The 14874-nt window shown below is 40.9% G+C and overlaps 1 protein-coding gene and 1 non-coding gene across 2 annotated transcripts; both read right to left on the bottom strand.

Annotated features, from left to right (window-relative positions):
• Positions 1 to 4492: 4492 nt before the first annotated feature.
• trnav-cac lies at positions 4493 to 4564 on the bottom strand. Its single transcript has one exon. It is a non-coding gene; the product is annotated as a tRNA-Val (tRNA).
• Positions 4565 to 8524: 3960 nt separating this feature from the next.
• Positions 8525 to 14874, bottom strand: ndufb9 (NADH:ubiquinone oxidoreductase subunit B9). Its single transcript, XM_007903427.2, has 4 exons — positions 14713 to 14874; positions 11636 to 11828; positions 10811 to 10924; positions 8525 to 8815 (listed from the first exon to the last, which is right to left on the bottom strand). The coding sequence occupies exons 1-4, from the start codon at positions 14796 to 14798 to the stop codon at positions 8687 to 8689; spliced, it is 522 nt and encodes a 173-aa protein (XP_007901618.1). The 5' UTR covers positions 14799 to 14874; the 3' UTR covers positions 8525 to 8686.

Raw genomic sequence — 14874 nt, 5'->3', positions numbered from 1 at the left:
TGCGCTTCAAGAAGGATCTTATAGAGAGATGATTTATACATCATCACACGGGTCTTGAACATGGGAGTGACATGGGCATATTTGTTTTTGGGTATCTCCTATCATTTATGAGTTATGAACTAAAATGTATTTCAGTTTTGCGTTTTTCGCTGCAGTTACACCTGGCGATCGCCGAATCTAAGTGGTGCCATGGCATTTTGCAGTTACACCTGGTGGCTGCGCCAGCTGACCGTGGCGCTGTGGCATCCTGTGTCACAGAACACGCACGTAGCCAAGAGGCAGGAACAAAATAAAGAACGAAGCTAAGCCGCGGCAACAACAACAACATTAAATTTTTAAAGCGCCTTTCACATCTGGAGGACATCCCAGTGATTATAAGTTATACATTTAGATGTATCATTATAAAGATGCCTAAATGAAAATCAAACCTTTGAAGAATAAGTGAAAATGCTAAACAAAAGAGAAGGCCAATTAAATGAAACTGAAGAACAACAGCACGGCTGTACTTCAACGCTGAAACGACTGCACAGCACGCCAAAATGAGTTGCCCACTCAAAGAACAGCATGGCCAAAATGAGTCCTCCCAGATGAGTATAGATAAAGATGAAATGTCTGTTTGTGTCTGCGTGTCAATCTGCATTCCACATTGGATTTTTGGTTGCAAACATAGCTTGTAGATGATAAACAAGTAGACTGCATTCTCTGCGTGCTATGGTAGCAAAGGCATACATCAATCAAAGTGGCAGGTTTTCAGCTCTTATGCTTTCACACAGCTATAATAGGACATATCAAAGCTGTTTATCAAATGTAAATATGCAAAATATATGTGCATGGTAGAGTCAATTAAACCATTTCAGTTTCATTCACCCTAAAAACCTACCTCTACTATATTTATTGTTGCCTTCCACTTCTCCCTGTCCTTTCTCCATTGCTCAGTTTCTGGTCTGTCTTAAACGAGACTCAGACATTATCCGACACAAAGGACACCATGTATAAAAATGCAAGTTGTCTCAGTTCACAGTCAAATGACACGAGTCCTCCATATATTTTTGTTGAACAGCTTTGATTGTCCCCTTCCCCATTGTCAAAATAAAATCCTGCTTCATTAATTGTACGTGCAACAATACTTTGTAACAGATAATTGCAGCAGGCTCAAATCTTTTGAATTTGTAGAGAAGCATTCAGAGGTGAGTGTTGCTTAATTCAGGAAATAAATTGTGGACATTAGATAAAGGTTATCAATTGGAAAAAATATTTCTTAAGAAAACATGATTGAAATGTGAAACAACGTGTCATTTTAAAAATAAACATCTGATTTTTGTAAAAAAAATATTGGGAATGGTGAAACAAAAAAAAATCAGAATGCAAGATTTTCTCTAAACTGATGAGGCTGAGACCATAACATTCTAAAGCAAAATTAGACAAACATTGAAGCTGAATTCAAAAACCTGCAGGGAGAACATAGAGAATTGGGATTGGAGTAGTTGCCTAATACCCTTTTGGGTTTATTTAGCCGAAACGCCTTCTCATGTTAGTTTCATTATTTTCTGCATTTTACAAAATTCTATCAACGTCTCAAGGGCTTATTATTGTTATGAAAGCCTTTCTTCAATACCTCCTGGTCTAACAATTTGACCATTACAGTATGATATAGTGTCGGCTATCAATAGCTCCATCTCTTTCGGAAAATGGTATTGTATTAGTGATGGGCAAAAGCAATGAAAATGGATCTAGATTTATATAACATAGATGAAAGTAAATTAAAAAAAAATACAATATGTGAGAATTGGTGTAAATTGCCACGACTGATAGCAAAAGGCTTTTTGAAACAACATGTTTAGAACGTTTTGAAATATTCAATTCCAGAATTGCAGTTTGAAATTGATGATGTTCCTACAAATTATCCAAAGTGGCTCTGCTTCCAACTGTGTTCTGAGTGCACTGCTGTCTGGATTTTCTCAGAGAAATAGAAAGACAAAATAAATCTATTATAATACTGTAGAAGAAGACCGGGCTCTAAGCAGCAGCAATTTCTATCTGAATTTGTTGGTTAAGGAAGCTGGCTTTTCATTATCACATTATTTGTTGCTCTGTTCTCCTAGAGTAGAAGTATGAGAACATTAGCAAATGAGCAGTTTGTGTTTGAGGCTGACTCTCTGATACAATATTGGGGAGCACTGCATTGTCAGAATTGCCATCCTTCAGATGAGACATTAAACTGAGGTCCTGTCTGCCTGTATGGGTGGACAATAAAGGACCATGGCATTATTCAAAAAGAGAGAAGGGAGTCTCTCCTGATGTCCTGGCCAACAATTCCCCAGATAAATTGGCCACTTACTTAATTACTGATTACAGTCTCCAAATTAGATGCTGTGTTTGCTCCACAATGACCTCTGCCTTGAGACATTGTGATATTATAGGTGCTATATCAAATGCAAGCATTATTATTCACTTTCAGAGAAAGAATTTCAGCGTTAATGACTGGCTGATTTAGAAAAACTGCAAATGAATTTTACACTGGCAAATGAAATCCAGCAACAGGCTGAAGAACAGGCTATTGTACTAAAAGACCCTGGACTCATTTAAGAAACCACTCAATGCTGCAATGGAAGGACGATACGTGGGTATTCTGAAGAAGGATGAGATCAAATGGGACCTGGGCTTCATTTGATTCCTGTGATGTGTAACTAGGGAGACTGAATTTAGGAAGCACATTACATCAAGACTTATTGATCTTCCCACGCCACACTACCTAGGATAGCATATCATACTTCCCTAAAGTCTTTCAGATGGCTAAATACAGTATCAACCGATAAACACCTTCCTGAGCACCATTAATTGATGCTCACATTGGGGCATCACCAGTCAGCAAATTCTAGCAATAGATTCTTAATATCCGAACTAGTTTGTTCTTGACATAAAACCTGCTTTTGCTTTAGTCATTTTTGTTTTTATTTTAACGTTTTAAAATAAAACGTTAGCCCAGTCTCATCTGCACAAGATTTCTTTCCACTTAAGGTTTCTGGATGTTTCGAATAACTGAGCATTTTGTAGGTCAATTCTCCAGTGTTGGTATTCTGTGGGAGAAAGAGTTTGCCCTTGAAATTGTCAGTACATGATGTATTGCTTTAGATTTCTAGCTCCTTCTGTTGTGATGCAGCCAATAGAAAAAGGACTTTTATATCATGTGGTCTATGTTATTAAGTCTCTCTCTTTGGTGATGCTTAGTTTACGTAATAATAATAAAAAAATCTTGCATTTGATATAGGGCCTTATCATTTCATTAAGACATCTCAAAGTGCTTCACAGAATATACTGTAAAGTGTATTGACTGCATATTTTATGGGCAAAACGCGGCAGCCAATTAACTACCTTAAATATATAGCAATTAACTACAAGGAAATGTAATGCCAATCTCTACTTTCAGGGACATTGCAAATCTAGGCAATATTTTGCTTACTGAAAATTGACATGTGCACTAAGATTTTTCTCCTCCTCCCAACCCACCCCCCCCAACCCCGCCGCCCCTTGCAATTATCCCATTGAGTCATGTATCCAAAAGAAAGTCCAGCTTTGCTATTCAGATGAAAAACTGAAAAAATTACAAAAGACAGTGCAATTACCTCTAGGAATTGAACATTAATTGACGCAGTACATATCGATAATTGGAGACTATTTCATCAAATAGAGGAAAGCATATGTAAATATCAGAAAAAGTGATTTAGTAAATGAACGAAAGCTTTGTTGGGTTTGCGACCTGTTGTGACTAAAATTAGAACTGCAACTGAAGTTCCCAGTAACTACCTTTATATTGCATTATACAACATGTAGAACCGATAACAGTTCTAAGTGCTAACTGAGGAAAGCTGTATGGTGCTCTTATAGAATCCATAGAGATTTAATAATAATAATCCTTGCACTTGATATAGCACTTTATCACGCCTTTGAGATGCCTCAAAGCGCTTCACAGAATATACTGTAAAATGAATGTACTGTATATTTTGTGGGTGAAATGCCACAGCCAATGTCCCATAAACAGTTGTGGATTGAGTGACCAAATTATTATTATTTATTTTAAGTGATCCGCTAGTCGATTTAACAACCGAGTCCTGTAGCTCAGTGGTTAGAGCACTCGCTTTGCAAGTGAGAGACCTGAGTTCAATTCCAGGCAGAGGGCGAAACCTTGGGCAAGTTTCCTTACTCCACACAGAGCCTAATAATAATCCCTCCAAAACCCCAAAACAATAATAAATTGGTCATTTTCAATCGACGACTATTTGTGGGACATTGCTGTGCGCAATTGGCTGCCGCGTTCGCCCACAAATACAGTCAATTCACTTTACAGTGTGTTCTGTGAAGCGCTTTGGGACGTCCTCCCGACGTGGAAAAGCCCTATATCAAATGCAAGGATTATTATTATTATTATTAACCGGGTTCCTACTTACCGCTAGGTACACAGAGGTGTGTGGAATAAGGAAACTTGCCCAAGGTTTCACCCTGCTGGGAATCGAACCCAGGTCTCTCGCTTGTGAGGCAAGTGCTCTAACCACTGAGCTACAGGACTTCATAATATGGAGGATATGAAATTATGAAATGTCAGAATGTAACTCCATGTTTCATCTTTATGCATGAAAGTAAGGGATATCAGTACTGAGGAATAAACACTATTTATGTACAGTCATGTACAATCTGATATGTTTGTGGTCCACTAAGGTAAGGTAGTAATTCTTGGATTTGGTACAGTGCTTTATCATGTCAAAACTTCTCAAAGTGTATCACAGAGTTTTATCTGTAGTGTTTAGGGACTGTCTATCTGCAGACAGATGCAGACTTCAATTTGCACCTCCTAAGGCTTGTCAGCTCTCTGTAAATGGGGTCATATTTAAGGGTGTTTATGAACAAGTTATTTTATTCCCACAAGGACTTAATTTTCCCCTTTTTATCAAGAATGTAATATTGGAAAATGCATTCATACAGTTTGCATTAATTTTAAAATTGAGGTTTCTTAAAAACATTTTGTCCTGCTGGGAATCAAACTCAGCTCCTCTCGCTTGAGGACCACTGAGCTACAGAACTCCATGGAAGTCAGTCATTTGGCCCATCGTGTCTGTGCTCGCCCTTTTAAGAGCAATCATTTCAGTTCCATTTACCTGCCCTTTCCCCTCTCATACCCTTACTCCTTTTGGGTATCTATCTCGCCCCCTTTGAAAGCTAAAATGGATTCTGTCTGTTAACTTTTCTGTGCATGAAAAAAAACCTCCTAATCTCCCGATTCGTTGATTTGCTAACTCTTAAATTGAATCCTTTCAGTCACTAACTCACTGATCAGTGGAAATAATTTCTCCTTATTGACTCAATCAAAACTCTGTGATGTCTATCCTTTTATGAGTTGCGCATTCTGAAGTTCATTATATAATCTAGCAATATAGTAAATGACGAAAGCTGATACACTGATGTGAGACTACTGTAGAATGTCCCGAAAATAGATTGTAGATACTGTGTTATCAACCTGAGTACCTGTTTGCAAACCACTGACTGCAAATTCTGAATCTCAAGGTATCTGCCAGTCAAATCTGCCACCTGGTGTTCAGTTTTATCATTCTCAGCCAGGTTCCTGTAACTGGATCTGTGTATAATAAAATAATTATAAATGCAATTGATCCAGTAGTTTCTTACATTAAAAATGTCAGAGCAAAAATACTGGTCTACTTTGAAGGGTAGTAAGCACTGGGACTGCTAATCTACCAATAATGGATGCTATAAATTTAGCACATTCCACAGAATGAACAGCCACAACAACCACAAAATTACATTTATAGAGCGCCTTTCACATCAAGAGGACATTCCAAAGCGCTGGACAGTTAGGTGTCGGGGCCCGAGCATGGGGGAGGGGTGGTGTAGGGGTGAGGGAAGGCAGAGAGGTGGGAGGGAGACCAAAGGCACGGTCGAAGAGAAGGGTCTTGAGACCGAACTTGAAGGATGCGAGGGAGGAAGCGAGGTGAAGGGGCCATGGGATGGAGTTCGAGTGTGGGGGCAGAGAGGCTGAAGCCCGGCCACCAATGGTAGGGCAGGTCGGGCGGATATTGCAGCTCTTAGGACATTGCAGAGCCTATTCCAAAGTACCTCTGTAATCAACACTATTGATATACATTTATATTCAGTTTATGTATGTCATAAATAAGATTCATTTTATACCTGCTTTCATTAATCTTTGACACTCCAGTTTTATATATTTTAAATCAATTCCTTCAAACCATAAGATTCATTTGTTCCTCCAAGCTATTCCTCGATGTGTGTTTCAGCATCATTTTTATAACAAAAATGTTAAAGGCCACTGTTAATTCATATTTTAAAGGTGGTTCTGATAGACTCCCTCTTTAAATTAGTAAATATCTGAAGGTGATTAGTTTGTGGCACAGAAGGCTATTTCAGCACAACAGACAGCAATACAATTTAAACTTATACTGTGCATTTCACTTTGGGAATTTGTCTTAAAGTCTCTGACATTGCTGGCTGGACATCCAAGCTGATGGAAGCTGAAAGGTCTGTGAGGGGAATGATAAGCAAAAGCGGAGTCAACAAGGTTAAGTGGTGGGATAGGCCTTGAATTAGAGGGAGAGAATGAGCGGGTTTCGATTTGCCTACATGCAATTGTATTATACGGCAGTTGCAGTATCGGGCCATACAATGGTTTTGCAAATCCATTGCGTTATGTGAACAATCCTGGAATATCACTTGAGCTTTTGAACTCATTCCCACACTTCCTCAGGTTCTCATTAACTATAACTGGACTGCACATTATTATTCATTTTGCTGTAGACGGAGCTCTGAACTACGATTAAAATCACTAACTGTCAGGGATTTGTTATTCAGACTTTCCCTGGGCATTCTGTTAAAAAAAATGTTCGATTTGCACTCCCCCAACTGTTTGTCGGTAGCTATAATAAAATAATAATAATCCTTGCATTTGATATAGCGCTTTTCACCTCTTCTCGACGTCTCAAAGCGCTTCACAGAATAGACTGTAAAGTGAATTGACCGTATATTTGTGGGCGAAACACGGCAGCCAGTTGCGCACAGCAGTGTCCCACAAACAGTAGTGGATTGAAAATGACCAATTTATTATTGTTTCATTTTTGGAGGGATTATTATTAGGCGTGTGGAGTATACCTATATCAATTTGGAATCAGGACTTAAAACATTACCATATTCTACTTATGTATTACGGTATGTAAACATACATATATAAAATGTTGCTTTAATATAACCAATCTTACTGCTGAAAATCTTGAGACTCATTCCCACACTTGCTTTGAATCTTTAAAGATAATCTTAGCTGCATGTTATTTATGGGTTACAGCTCCCTTTATAAAGTAATTGTGGTGCGTTACTGAGTGTGCCCAAATGTCATACAGTGGCATATTAGTATTATATTTGAGAATCCCTTTATGGATTGTAAGTATATTATTGGTGAAAACACCACTTTAAAACAACTAAGTGATTGAGCTCAATTGTGTCAATATATCCAGAAATGAAAAGGGATTTATTAGAAGCTGGCAATAGATGAGAATAGAATCTGCCACTGCCAACTTCCAACACAGTGGACAATGTTTATAAACACCTCTACAATGGACTTCCTCCTTGTCTATTACAATTTCAAAGAATATTTGAGAAAAGAAAGCCTCTGAAAAATCAATTCAGCTCTCTAAATTCAAAACGTTAAATGCATGAACAAATGTGCTGCAGCAAACTGGAAGCCATTTCATCTCCCAAGATCTTGGTTCAGAATGTAACCAAGAGAATTGAATATCAAAGTACTGCAGAGGATCCCAAGCTAAATTACATTTGAGCAGTTTAAACCTGGGTGCAATAGACACAAGTCCCTTCTGTACTTACATGACATGAATTACAACACTAATATACCAATCATAGTTCATCAGCCTGACTCAGTTGGTAGCACTCTCACCTCCAAGTCAGAAGGTTGTGGGCCCCATAAGGAGCTTGAACTGACATAGTCTAAACTGACATTCCAATGAGGTGCTGGGGGTAAGTTATATTGACTGAGGTGCATCCTTCAGATGAGATGTTAAACCGAGGTACAATCTGCCTGTTCAGGTGGACACATTAAAGATCCCATGGCACTATTCAAAAAGAGAAGGGAGTTTCTCCCTGTGTCCAACCCAAACAAAATTGGTCACTCACTCCATGGCTGATTGCTGTGAACAAATTGGCAGCGAGTTCATCTACAAAATACAACCTTCCAATGTGACAGGTGCTACTTCAAATTACAGAATTATTTTTATATAATTATCAAACGAGGTTTGGATGAAGAATTCTTAGACAATCTTATCCTTTGAGAATCCCCAACCTGCGTGGCAATCTTTTTGCACACAAAGTCGCAAGCAGCTATGAGGTGAATGACTGGTTAATTTGGTCATAAAACTAGCGTTCCATTTCTTGCCAAATTGGTTGCATCCAGTCTATAGCAGTTCTTTGTTGTCCAGTATAAAGAAGATTGAAACAATTTAATTTTTGATGTTTATTGAATTTAGAGAAATGCTTCAGAGAGGGTTCAGTTCTTCCACTTATCAAGGAAACCAGAGCCAGATAAGGACTCTACAGATAAATAGTTTACAGTTGGCAATGCTGTCTCCCCGTTTCCTTCCACCTGTACTGGTGTGAGTCTTCATGTCGGATTTTCACGGGGTCGAGTGACAATGTTCCACCACAATGGGGGCAGATCCTCTTCCCTCCGAGCTGGGGGTAGGGCCTCACTCTTTGGGTTATCGGCTATCTCTTTTTGGAGCTGCAACACCTATACAACAGAGGAAATTAATCAAAAGTTCCAGATATCCAATAACCAGACCCCATAAAAAGACATTCTACTTTAGACCACAAACACAAATATACATGCACACAAACACAGATTTTACCCCAATCAAAATAGCCTCTGAAATGAGAGACATTCATAGATGTATTGTGCCATATACCAGAGTAACACAGTCTAATCCCTCACACTGTGCACACCAGGGAGAACATTTCTGAATGGGGAGAACTCGATTCTTCGACTCCAGTGCACCTTCTAGCAGCTCGCTAAGAAGGCACTGGTGACAGTCCGGAAATAAGGTGGACACAGGTCTCTGACCTGGTGGAGAAAACAGCAGTCCTGAAAACACTCTTATCAGATTTCAGTAGCAATGCCCAAGTATTTGAGAGACAGCAAAAATTGGATGTTGCTTTACTGTGATCAAATAGCTCACACTGCAGTGTGATCAGAATGTACTACCACAACAACAACAACAAGATTCCATTTATAGAGCGCCTTTCACGTCGGGAGGATGTCCCAAAGCGCTGGACGGTTGGGTCAGGACCCGAGCAGGGGGGAAATGGTCAGGGTGAAGGGAGGGAAGGGAGGGGTCGAGGAGGGGTTAGAGAGTTGAGAGGGGAGCTGAAGGTTCGGTCAAAGAGAAAGGTCTTGAGACCGGCCTTGAAGGAGGAGAGGGAGGAAGCGGCGAAGGCACTGGGGGATAGAGTTCCAGAGCCTCGGGGCTAAGAGGCTGAAGGCCCGGCCGCCGATGGTAGGGCGGTTGGGGCGGGGGATGTGCAGCAGACCGGAGCCAGAGGAACAGAGGGTACGGGCAGGTAGGTAGGGGGATAGTAGATCAGAGAGGTAGGAGGGAGCAAGGCCGTGAATGGCCTTGTAGGTGAGGATGAGGATCTTGAATTCGATCCTCTGGGGATGGGGAGCCAGTGGAGGCGAGCGAGGGTGGGAGTGATGTGGTCCCGAAGCCTGGTGCGGGACAGTACACGAGCTGCAGAGTTCTGAATGACCTGCAGCTTGTGGAGGGAGGTGGCGGGAAGGCCGGCGAGGAGAGAGTTCCCATAGTCCAGCCTTGAGGTGATAAAAGCGTGGACCAGAGTTTCAGCAGCGTGAGGGGTGAGGTAGTGCCGTAGTCTGGCGATGTTCCGGAGGTGATGGAAGGCGGTGCCAGTTGTGGTGCGGATGTGAGGGAGAAAGGACAGCTCAGGGTCGAACAAAACGCCGAGGTTCCTGACTGGCTTTGAGAGGTGGAGAGTGCAGCCTTGGATGCTGATGCTGTCAGCGCCTGAGGTGCGGAGGTGCTGACGAGAGCCAATCAGGAGGGCCTCAGTTTTACGCACATTGAGCTGAAGAAAGTTGTCTTTCGTCCAGGACTCGATGTCGGACAGGCAGCTGTCAGGACATCGGTGGTCGTGGAGTTGAGAGTAGAAGAGGAAAGGTAGAGTTGGGTATCATCCGCATACATGTGGAAGTTAACTCCATGTCTGCGGATGATGTCACCAAGGGGGAGCATATAGAGGGTGAAGAGGAGGGGATCGAGGACAGAGCCCTGAGGGACACTGCATCACATCAAAATCAGGCAATCAAAGAAACAGAAATTTTGCTGTTGGTAAAGGTACATCAGGTACGAAAGCATCGTCAAAAATGTTTATTTAAAAGGGGCAGGATATGTGGCAAGTATTAGCTTAAGTGAAACAAAAAAGTCACAAAGCAGATTTTAAAAGCTATCCCTGAATAACATGTATAAGTTGTGGATGTTTATTTACATGAACTTAAGTGCTGGTAGAATTACATGAAACTACTGCAGTCTTTGAGGTTAGCAATGCATTGGATTTTGGTGCTCAATGTGCCAACATGTAATGTCTGAAGACCATTTTTTAATAAATTCTGCAAATTAATAGAAAAGTACTTCATGTAACTAGGTCAATCACTTTGTGACACCGTAACATAGAAGTCATACATAGAACAATGCAATAAGTGCGTCTGTACCTCTCTGTCCCAGCTCTGGAGACGCAACTGTTTCCACTGCTCTCGCTTGGCAAAGTAATCGGGATACATCGCCTTCTCAGATGGATGCCAGTAATCCAGATATGCCTCAGGAACCTATCCACAATTGAAAATATTAATTAAACTTTTTTTAAAAAAAGACAGAAACATAAGTCTATTATACATTGAGCCATATTCAATGTTTTGGCACACATTAATTAGATACATCTGGCATGTTAAATGCAATGCAATGTACACATTGATTGGAAATCAAACCCTACAGGTAGGAATTGTAACAGGTAGGAATTTATCTCTCAGATGTACTAATATATTTCTGGATCACAGGCTGAGATTTCTCCTAACAAAAACAGAAGTCACTGGGAACACTACACAAAATACTGTAGATGCTGGAAATCTGAAAAGGTTTTTCTGTTTCTGTTTTCAGATTTCCAGCATCCGCAGTATTTTGTGTTTTGAGATTTCTCCTACCTTCATTGTATTTACTCATAAAACTAAAATAGAGAAAAAATATTCAAAGCATAATGATCATTTTCATTAATGAATAACCTCAATACTGTATACTGTATTACTTGCCCATGCAATTATGGCATTCCAGTATAAGAACAGTTTTTTATATACATGTTTTGGAAAAACTGTTCACAAAATAAAAAAGGCGGATTACTTTTAAAAATGTTAAAAACAGAGGCATATTGCATAAACCACAAAATGAATGTTAATTACATAATCACACCTCCTTCAAAATCCATACACCTTCATACATTAAATTTGAAATATTAATTCTCGCTAGCAATGAATTTCACTGGTCACCTTATAGCATTCATATCTCTCATAGGATGTGCCTCCAGGGGCCTCAGGAAAAATGTAGGGCTGAGGATGTTGGTTAGTCCAGAATTCCTCCTCACCAGCTTTTAACAGCTTGGTGGCCTTCACCATGTTCTTTTCATCTTTGTTTTCGTCAAACCTTGATCGCAGCAGGCAGGCGTAAAAACGGTATTTGTCTCTAATTAGGAGAAAATGTTCCAATTATCATAAAATGTAAAAGAATGTAAAAGTCATAACTTTAATAAAAAAATTACTTATTCACAGTTCGCATCAACTACATAAGCAGCATTATCAGAACCTTAAATTGAAAAAGGCAGTGGGAAAACATAATCTATCTATCTTCTTCTATCTATCTTCTTCTATTGATATATGCATATGTTATATATAATTATAATAATAAAATGACAATGTCTCTGTGCTTCAAGAAGGATCTCAATAACCGATTGACGTAGAAACAAGATTTATACCTCATCAGAAAGATCTTGCACCTGGGAGTGACACGAGCATATTTGTTTTCAGGTACCTTCTATTGTTCAGGAGTTATTTTCAGTTTTGCGTTTTTCGCTGCAGTTACACCTGGTGGTCGCCGAGTCAAAGTGGCACAGGTGTATTGTGCATCACAGAGCAACTATGTATGTATGCATATACTGCAGTTACACCTGGTGTGGCATCCTGTGTCACAGAGCACGTACGTAGCCAAGCGACAGGAACAAAATAAACACAGACGAAGCTAAGCTGCGGCAACACAAACTTACATTTTTAAAGCGCCAAATCCTCAATGAGTCCCCTCCCAGATGAATATAAAGATGAATTTTCTGTCTGTGTGGTCAATCTACATTCCATATTGGATCCTTTGGTTGCAAACGTAGCTGCACAGGTACAGCTCGTTGAATATATTGGAGAGATTGAATAGACGTGTTCAAAATTATGAGGGGTTTTGATAGAGTAGATAGGCAGAAACTGTTTCCACTGGCAGGTGGATCGGTAACCAGGGGACATAGATTCAAGATAATTGGCAAAAGAACCAAAGGGGAGACGAGGAGAATTTTTAAAATATATTCACAGAGAGTTGTTACCCATTGGAATGCACTGCCTGAAAGGGATGGTGGAAACAGATTCAATAACAACTTTCAAAAGAGAATTGAATAGTGGAAAAATTTGCAAGCACATGTGGAAAGAGAGGGGGAGTGGGACTGATTGGGTAGCTCTTCCAAAGAGCCAGCACAGGCATGATGGTCTGGTGAAGCTGATTTTCCACAGTTGGTCTAGTAGTTCTCCAAATAAAGTACCGTTAATATCATCAAATATTTCCCCACCTAAAGAATCCAGACTAGGAACTCTTACTGAACCAGTCATGACAGACACTATTTCCTTAATATCTGACAAAAAGTAAAAGAGCAACTGTAGGAACAGCATCTTCAGAACTTTAAATTGAACCAGAAAAAGGTACGGGCATTTTCATGTAAAATATGACACATGCCTGAATCCACAAAATTGACTGTGAAGTGGTATCCGAGGTCTCTAAAGCAAGCATAATAGAATTTGAAAGGGAATTGGCCAAATATTTGAGGAAATTAGCATGGGAAATGGATCAGCCGGCAAATCTGGTGGAGGAGGCGTCACTAACAACAACAAATGGTGAGCCAAATGATCTCTTTCTGTGCTGTGATTTCCATAATAGCTGCCAACAAGAAAACTGCCTGGACCAATTTCATTTGGGGAACAGTTGGCCAGAATACCAGGAGAAACTCTTCCCTTTTTGAACAATGCCATGGGATCTTTAATGTGCGTAGGAAGAGAGAATCGTATCCCTAGGACGGCACCTCCAACAATGCAGTGCTCCTCCCAGCACTGCACTGGAGTGTCAACCTCGATGGAGTTTGAACCCACACAATCTTCTGAACCAACTGAGCAAAGCTGACATCTGAGGCTTGAAATTCCACATAGTCTTTTTGACTTAAAATTTAAGCTAGCTCAGATATGAGGAAAATTCTTCAATTCAATCTTCACTTGGAAACCAGTTACTTTTAACCAATGCAGAAAAGCTGCTTCCTATTCAAGAATGTGCCACAATTCTGCAGTATTACAGGACTCTCCAGCTCTTCCCTATACAGGATGCAGACTATCCAGAACTCTGAACCTTATGTCCTCTCCATGAGCCTGACACCCCCATGCTCACTTGGCTGTTTGTGGGATATGGTGTGTGCGCAATTAGCTGCTGCTTTTCGCCCACAAAATATACAGTCAATTCACTTTACAGTATATTCTGTGAAGTGCTTTGAGACGTCTTGAAATGCGATAAGGCATTTTATTAAATGCAAGGATTATTATTATTATTAACATCCACCTGAACAGGCAGATGGGACCTCCGTTTAATGTCTCATCCATAGGGCGATACTTCAGATAAAGCAGCGCTCTCCCAGCACTGCACTGGAGCGTCAGAGGTGGGCTGGACCTGTGGTGTGCTGTAGCTCTGTGGTTACAGCACTCACCTTGCAAGCGGGAGACCTGGGTTTGATTCCCGGGAGGGCAAAATGTTGGGCAAGTTTCCTTACTCCGCATACCTGTTTACCAGCAGTAAGTAGGAACCCGATTGTTAGTCGATTGGCTGATCGCGTTTCCGAGGGATAATTGCTTCAAAAGTAATAATAATAATAATAAATTGGTCACTCAATTAAGTTGGGAACACACCCCAAGGCACTGGACAGTAAAGGGTTTGCACCAGAGCGGGGGCGGGGGACAAGAGGGCTGTGGGGGGGGAGAGGTGCCCAGTGGCACAAGTATCAGACATAGAAAGATGCCGAGACGGTTACTTGAGAAATGTTGTTGGTGAAGGCAGTTTGAGATCCCCAGTGCCTGAGCTCAGCTGATTCTCTCTGTATTCTGTGACCCCCTGAGCCAGGCTGACACCTGGGGGGTTACACACATGTACAACTATCAATGACATCCAATAACATTCAATAACATTCAAAGACATTTAAAACACAAAATGACAGCAGCACATTCCCCCCCTCCCCAACAACCCCCTCCCCCCGACACGGCCACAGAGAGCGGAAGGTCACCTGTAAATGCACCAGGACTCCAGGTGCCGCAGCGCCCTCTTGTAAAGGCGGAGGACTTTCTGCTGGTGAGTCAGGTACGCCGCCATGGCCTGATCCCCTGTCCGCCCGCTTCACCTTCCCACTGAACCACGGGAAGCCGGAGGACCGCGGCTGCGAACAGCA

This window comes from Callorhinchus milii, unplaced genomic scaffold (genome assembly GCF_018977255.1).
Source record: "Callorhinchus milii isolate IMCB2004 unplaced genomic scaffold, IMCB_Cmil_1.0 Scaffold2, whole genome shotgun sequence".
Taxonomy (NCBI): domain Eukaryota; kingdom Metazoa; phylum Chordata; class Chondrichthyes; order Chimaeriformes; family Callorhinchidae; genus Callorhinchus; species Callorhinchus milii.
The sequence above is the reverse complement of the archived record's forward strand: the minus strand, read 5'-3'. Positions and strand labels throughout refer to the sequence as shown.